The sequence below is a fragment of the Diaphorina citri genome, unplaced genomic scaffold (assembly GCF_000475195.1).
Source record: "Diaphorina citri unplaced genomic scaffold, Diaci psyllid genome assembly version 1.1 scaffold1610, whole genome shotgun sequence".
Lineage (NCBI taxonomy): Eukaryota > Metazoa > Arthropoda > Insecta > Hemiptera > Psyllidae > Diaphorina > Diaphorina citri.
Window position 1 is genome coordinate 1 of NW_007379036.1, and position 7,667 is coordinate 7,667.

At 37.9% G+C, this 7,667-nt stretch overlaps 3 protein-coding genes across 3 annotated transcripts; all 3 read left to right on the forward strand.

Annotated features, from left to right (window-relative positions):
* Window positions 1-4: 4 nt before the first annotated feature.
* Window positions 5-2,471, forward strand: LOC103516589 (ras suppressor protein 1; the record flags this gene model as incomplete). Its single annotated transcript, XM_008481562.2, has 6 exons — window positions 5-71; window positions 414-464; window positions 662-782; window positions 1,028-1,233; window positions 1,965-2,041; window positions 2,220-2,471. Coding segments are annotated over 6 exons (774 nt in total), but the record flags the coding sequence as incomplete, so codon positions are not given.
* An 859-nt stretch (window positions 2,472-3,330) lies between these two features.
* LOC108253332 (NADH dehydrogenase [ubiquinone] iron-sulfur protein 7, mitochondrial-like) lies at window positions 3,331-4,046 on the forward strand. Its single transcript, XM_017447120.2, has one exon. It carries the CDS (start codon window positions 3,336-3,338, stop codon window positions 3,555-3,557), a length of 222 nt encoding a protein of 73 aa, XP_017302609.1. The 5' UTR covers window positions 3,331-3,335; the 3' UTR covers window positions 3,558-4,046.
* A 2,503-nt stretch (window positions 4,047-6,549) lies between these two features.
* Window positions 6,550-7,070, forward strand: LOC103516587 (NADH dehydrogenase [ubiquinone] iron-sulfur protein 7, mitochondrial-like). Its single transcript, XM_008481560.3, has one exon. The coding sequence runs from the start codon at window positions 6,555-6,557 to the stop codon at window positions 6,774-6,776; it is 222 nt and encodes a 73-aa protein (XP_008479782.1). The 5' UTR covers window positions 6,550-6,554; the 3' UTR covers window positions 6,777-7,070.
* Window positions 7,071-7,667: the final 597 nt, after the last annotated feature.

A 7,667-nucleotide genomic window follows, 5' to 3' on the forward strand; every position in this document is an offset into this window, starting at 1 on the left:
GGAGATCAAAAACCCCGAGCTGGAACTTGCAGATAAAGGATTGAGCTCATTTGAAGAGCTCCCGGGGCTGAGTATGTTTTCCTATTCCTAATATGGGCATGGAATTTCTCTCTACCCTACCTATTCATACTTTCAGATTTTTAAGAATTAAAATTGATCTTTTTTGGGGGAATTTTCATTATTTGAATGGGCGCATCTTGGAAAACACTAGATATCCTTGTGATTTTGTTGAATATGCTTTCATATGGACATGTCAGTACCCCCACACAAATATTCTTCCTACTCAGGATAATGTGGAGAATAGTAAATATAAAATTGAGACTGACTATGTTGTTCAGACAGTTGGACTCTGGTTCAATTTCTTAATTAATTAGGGTACTTATTTACCATTCATTTTTGTTTTGCATTTGCAGTGAATATGCTCTATATCACAAGGATAACCCTCAGTCACAATAAATTGAAAGGTAAGGATTATTGTTTTTAAATGTTGAGGTAACACAAAATACAACTAGGTACCCCTTTATGTTGAATTCCTCTCAGAGAAGAGAAGAAAAACAGGTGGGGCATGGTTTGGATCCTGTCAGCAACATACAAGCTTAGCCTTATTTATAGAAAAGAAAAAAAAAATACTTACCTAATATTCTTTCATATTCAATTTCAGAAATTCCTCCTGGCTTGGCAAACCTTGTGAATCTTGAAATCCTCACCCTGTTCAACAATCAAATTGAAACTCTACCTACCTCACTCTCATCTTTACCTAAACTAAGAATTTTGAACTTGGGGTAAGCATTGCAAACCTTTAGAAAAACTAAATAGGAATACCAATTCAGTTTTGCTTGTAGTCACTCTTCTGCTATTAAAAAAAAAAGTCTAATCAGTGGTTGGTCTCCTCAAATGGAACAACCTCTAACACAACTGAGGTTGGTCCAAAATAATCATCTCAAAGCTGACTCTTTTGAAATAGTCAGTATCATGTAACACCATGTGGATCCATTTTATCATTTGTTTTCCTTCAATTCCCATCCAGGATGAACAGGCTAAGTTCACTGCCAAGAGGTTTTGGTGCTTTCCCAGTGCTGGAAGTTCTTGATCTGACATACAATAATCTCAATGAGCAGAGTCTGCCTGGGAATTTCTTCATGTTGGAAACACTGCGAGCTCTGTACTTGGGAGACAATGACTTTGAAGTGCTTCCTGCTGAAATTGGAAACCTGAAGAATCTTCAAATTGTAAGTTTACACCCTCCCCTTTCCCTAAATCTCTCAAATAATATCAAGCCGAGGTGGATTTTATCCTGATGGGATAATGTTTGTTCTCGGACCGGCTGGCTTTCTCCTATCCTGTCTTCCTTCTCTCTTCGGTTTTCGGGACGATAAGACCATAGCAGTTACAGTTCCCTCTGTCAAACCTCTTTAAAAAAAAAAAGCTGTGTCCACACATAGTCCACGGCCGTCGATCGACGTGTTGACACAGCTTCAGAAAGATCCAAGGGTAAGAAAAAAATGTTTTGAAGAGCTTTAACATTACTTTCTTGGTATTACTTTGCCAAGGTTTCCAGGGACGGAGGTTTTAGGTAATTATGCAAATGCCCATTTTGTTTAGGTGGTAATTGAGGCTGCAATGTCCTGTGTAGAGGCCTGTAATTAACCTCAAGTCCTCTTTGCTAAGACAGAGCAAACTCAACTTGTATACTGAAGAACTGAATCTCACCTAATAACAACCATCTATTTATATTTGCATTAAATATCAAAAACAAGGGAACTGTAACAGTAGAAGTCTTATCATCATGGAATTAAAGATAGAAGGAGAACATGACAGGAGAAAGCCAGTTGTTCCAAGAACAATCCTTGTCTTTTAGGGATAAAGTTTGCCCTGGGTGGAAAGCAAATGCATGACATAGCATTTACAATATAGTCATACAACCTAGGCTGGTTTCTAAATGTTTTCTCTTTTCTGTTCCACAGCTAAGACAGCCAACATCTGTCTGAGAAGTTTAGCATCTTCGGCTGCTCCATCAACTAGTCCTGACCCTAAGAAAGCAGTAGAAGGTATGAAAAAAAAAAAAAAAAAAAAAAAATAGGTTAAATGTATTATGTTCTTGGCTTTCAATAAGGAGGGGATGCGGTTGTATTAAATAAAATTAATGGATAATTTTCACATCCGAGATCATCCGAGATCCTAGAAATAATATCAAATGTTTTTTTCTCACCTAAATTCAGATCCTTGAAACATTCCTACCCGACATGATGGAGAAGAACCGAGGTCACATTGTCGGCATTTCATCCATGGCGGGAATTGTCGGCCTGCCAAATCTAGTTCCTTACTGTGCGTCCAAATTTGCCGTTCGGGGACTCATGGAGGCTTTGGCGGAAGAGCTGAGAGAGGATGCCCGCAACAGCAAAATCAAGTTCACCTCCATATTCCCCTTCATGGTGGACACTGGACTGTGTAAAAACCCAAAGATCAAGTGAGTAAAAAAACCAGAAAGTAACCCGTTGAAATATTTGCAATCGAAAAACGAGTACAAATTTTTGTCGATGGTGGGATTCAAACCCGGGACCTTCTGCATGGCAAGCAAGCGCGTTACCACTGGACCAACCATGCCCCCAAGTACCTACTATCAGAAAAGACTTGAAAAAAAGAGACTGGTTCTTGGAACCTCCATCCATTGGTTGGTCTCCTCAAATTGACAACCTCTAACACAACTGAGTTTGATACTAAATAATTACCATGACAAAGCTTTTTTCTGGCTCCTCTGAAATAATCAACAGCATGTAACAATTGTAACATAATTACCCGTTTTACCATTTCTTTTCCTTCAATTTCCCTGCAGGATGAACAGGCTAAGTTCACTGCCAAGAGGTTTTGGTGCTTTCCCAGTGCTTGAGGCTTTCAGCTTCACCACAAGTAAGTCATGAATAAAATAAATGAATTAATGCCATTTCTTTGTATTACATAGTACAATTTTTTTGACCCCGCCGAGAATCGAACCCGGGTCTACCACGTGCAAGGCGAGTGCAGTGACCACTACATCATGGGTGCTGACTTTAAATTATGAATTGAAGTTCTTGATCTGACATACAATAATCTCAATGAGCAGAGTCTGCCTGGGAATTTCTTCATGTTGGAAACACTGAGAGCTCTGTACTTGGGAGACAATGACTTTGAAGTGCTTCCTGCTGAAATTGGAAACCTGAAGAATCTTCAAATTGTAAGTTTACACCCAATTATGAATAAGCACTTATTTTTATCCAGGTTGATTTTTTTTTTCTTTTTTTTATGCTACTTGGAGCTTGTTATTTTTATTACTATTTTATTATTTTTTTTTCTTCCAGATGCTGGAGCCCCGTTGGGTCATATCAATGGGCAGCTGCGCCAACGGCGGTGGTTACTATCACTACTCGTACTCCGTGGTGCGTGGCTGCGACCGTATTATCCCGGTAGATATCTACGTACCCGGGTGCCCCCCTACGGCAGAAGCTCTCATGTACGGTATCCTCCAGCTGCAGAAAAAGGTGAAACGGATGAAGATCCTGCAGTCCTGGTACAGACGTTAAGGTAACTTTGGAACCCTGTCTTCAGTCTATACTGTATTGAGATTGAACAGCTAAGAGGCAGAGCAGGCAAAGTCCAAAAAACGCGTTTTGAGATACTGAAATGGAGTCAACACCGGTGCAATAGTACTAAACATAAGTGAACGCGGCACACAAGGTATCAAGAAGAAACCACCGTAACATAATAATGATTTAAATAAGTGGAGTCAAAGTTTAGGACCAGTCAAAGTTTAAATGGAGATAGCCATTTTGTTTTTGCTCTCATTACAATACAACATTAAAGTGAAGTAAATTAAAGAAAGAAAAGAAAAAAGTAGATTTTTCCAACGATATACAATACTCGAAAAGTCGATTTTTGGAATTTGTCCGCTCTGCCTCTTACCCATTCATTTTAGCATCGTTCTTAGATAGCTCTGAAAGAAACCTTCGTATTATTTTAAACCCTCAAGTGTAAAACCTACATTTTCGCTTTCTCCGCCTTAGCAGGGGAAACATAGTCATCTCTTAGAAAGTTCTTTAATTCCTAGACAGGTTCTAGACACAATTACACATAGTATTATCAAAAATAAAACATTTAGACTTTACACCACGTGTTACAAAAGATAGCTCTGAAATCTTCGTATTATTTTAAACCCTCAAGTGTAAAACCTACATTTTCGCTTTCTCCGCCTTAGCAGGGGAAAAATAGTCATCTCTTGGAAAATTCTTTAATTCCTAGACAGGTTCTAGACACAATTACACATAGTATTATCAAAAATAAAACATTTAGACTTTACACCACGTGTTACAAAAACAAACCGATTCAATCCATGTAAGAAAAGGTTTGAGGAACGAAATTAGTTTTAAATTGACACCTGTGATCTGTTTAGGCGTTTATGGCGATTTCTATTGGGTAAAAATTGTTTTCATTATAATTTCTTACTTGTAAGATATTTTGCTGTATGATTGAAATCAAATTCTATGTTTATGTGAATATGAAATGAGAAAATAAATAAAACCCAATTGTTAGTTGTAATTAAAATAATAGTATATGTTTTTATTTTTAGAAAATAACAAATCAAATAATTTAATGCTATGCATACAAATAGGTTGTAAGATATTTTGCTGTATGATTGAAATCAAATTCTATGTTTATGTGAATATGAAATAAAATAAATAAAACCCAACTGTTAGTTGTAATTAAAATAATAGTATATGTTTTTATTTTTAGAAAATAACAAATCAAATAATTTAATGCTATGCATACAAATAGGTTGGGTTCTAACGAAAATTTACAGTATTTAAATAAAATGTACAGTTTTTATTTTGGATTAGATATAGAATTGAAATAATTTATAATAAACATCTGATAAATACAAAACAAATAATTAGGTTCTAAACTAACACAGATTTTATCATACAATTCACAACTTTTTTTTTTCTTGTAACGTGGATTCGGCTCCCACTTGGGCCGATGTTTATCCTAGACAGATAAAGTTCGTTCTTGGAACGGCTGGCTGGTGCATTAGGCTATTAGATGTTATCCACCACATGGTTTTGATTGGTCACAGGAGCCTCTGTCTCATTTCTCTCTGCCTGTTTCATTCTTTGATGTTTCTCTGAAATGATAGAGAAAGAAACCGGATTATTTACTCAGTTAATTTGATTAACCGTGTAAAGGTTGATTAACCATGTAAAGGCAGTGCAATAGTCCGAAACAAACATGAACGCGACACACAAGGGATCAAGACAAGACGAGACCACCTTAATATAATAATAAATAGTTAATTTCGATAACATTTATTTTCCCCTAATCTGATAACAATAATAGAAAGTAATAAATTGAGCATCTAAGAAATTTTTCGTTATTCTTTATAGCGCTGGGTCTACGGACTCTAGGTGTTCGATTCCCGCCCGGGGTGTATTTTATCGTAAACAGAAGTGCGAAATAATGGTGTTTATTTATCGTCCCTTTACTGCTTCACTCCAGCTGTAGGCTACTACTATTACTGAGATCAAATTCTCAAATTGTATTATGGATAAGATTCCATACCTCGGCTGGCATTGAACCCACGCCCTCCTGTTTACCAGGCGAGCGTCTTGACCACTACACGACCGAGGCAGGTAATAATGTCTCCATAAATGTTACCTAGTGGTGTTTCTCTAAAGGGTCCAACTTTATTTGGAAGTGACAAAAATAGTAAAGGAGGCTCTTAGGTCTACCTGATAGTGTGCGTGTTTATCAGGTAGACCTGATCAGGTACGCCTGTCAGGTCTACCTGATGAGTGGCTGGCCTTAGTAATGCTGTGATAAGTGATCCTTAGGAATTGTGCAGAGGCTTTCAGCTTCACCACAAGTAAGTCATGAATAAAATAAATGAATTAATGCCATTTCTTTGTATTACATAGTACTCTAAAGGCTCCAACTTTATTTGGAAGTGACAAAAATAGTAAAGGAGGCTCTTAGGTCTACCTGATAGTGTGTGTGTTTATCAGGTAGACCTGATCAGGTACGCCTGTCAGGTCTACCTGATGAGTGGCTGGCCTTAGTAATGCTGTGATAAGTGATCCTTACTAAAGGGTCCAACTTTATTTGGAAGTGACAAAAATAGTAACGGAGGCTCTTAGGTCTACCTGATAGTGTGCATGTTTATCAGGTAGAACTGATCAGGTACGCCTGTCAGGTCTACCTGATGAGTGGCTGGCCTTAGTAATGCTGTGATAAGTGATCCTTGGGAATTGTGCAGAAGCTTGCAGCTTCACCACAAGTAAGTTATAAATAAAATAAATGAATCAATGCCATTTCTTTGTATTACATAGTACAAATTTTTTAACCCCGCCGAGAATCGAACCCGGGTCTACCACGTGCAAGGCGAGTGCAGTGACCACTACATCATGGGTGCTGACTTTAAATTATGAATAAGCACTTATTTTTATCCAGGTTGATTTTTTTTTTCTTTTTTTTATGCTACTTGGAGCTTGTTATTTTTATTACTATTTTATTATTTTTTTTTCTTCCAGATGCTGGAGCCCCGTTGGGTCATATCAATGGGCAGCTGCGCCAACGGCGGTGGTTACTATCACTACTCGTACTCCGTGGTGCGTGGCTGCGACCGTATTATCCCGGTAGATATCTACGTACCCGGGTGCCCCCCTACGGCAGAAGCTCTGATGTACGGTATCCTCCAGCTGCAGAAAAAGGTGAAACGGATGAAGATCCTGCAGTCCTGGTACAGACGTTAAGGTAACTTTGGAACCCTGTCTTCAGTCTATACTGTATTGAGATTGAACGTCTAAGAGGCAGAGCAGACCAAGTCCAAAAAAAACGCGTTTTGAGATACTAAAATGGAGTCAACACCAGTGCAATAGTACTAAACGTAAATGAACGCGGCACACAAGGTATCAAGAAGAGACCACCGCAACATAATAATGATTATAAATGGAGTAAAAGTTTGGGACTAGTCAAAGTTTAAATAGAGATAGTCATTTTGTTTTTGCTCTCATTACAATACAACATTAAAGTGAAGTAAATTAAAGAAAAAAAGGAAAGAAAAAAGTAGATCTTCCCAACGATATACAATACTCAAAAAGTCGATTTTTGGAATTTGTCCGCTCTGCCTCTTACCCATTTGTATTTTATACTCTCTATTGATAGACTTGTAAGAAATTTGTCCACGTAGATTTGTAGCCAAATAACTAAATTTACACAAGCATGAAGAAAAAAAAAATCTCTACACACAGACACAACATTTTCACTTTTTTTTTTAAGAGGTTTGACAGAGGGAACTGTAACTGCTATGGTCTTATCGTCCCGAAATTGAAGAGAGCAGGAAGACAGGATAGGAGAAAGCCAGCCGTTCCGAAAACGAACGTTATCCCATCAGGATAAAATCCGCCCCGGGCGGGAATCGAACCCGTGGCCTAGCGCTTACAAGGCAGACGTACTACCAACTAATCTAACTAGGCTGGCCTTCAAGGGGTTTTTTAAACCCGAATCCTTCCAACACCTAATGAACAAAATAAATTAAAATAAAAAGAACTTGAAAAAGAAATTTACACACACAAAACACCGCGGTCGTTTTCTTAAGGGACGATTTCCCCATTAGCGAGCACTATTTTGAGTGGACTGCCGTT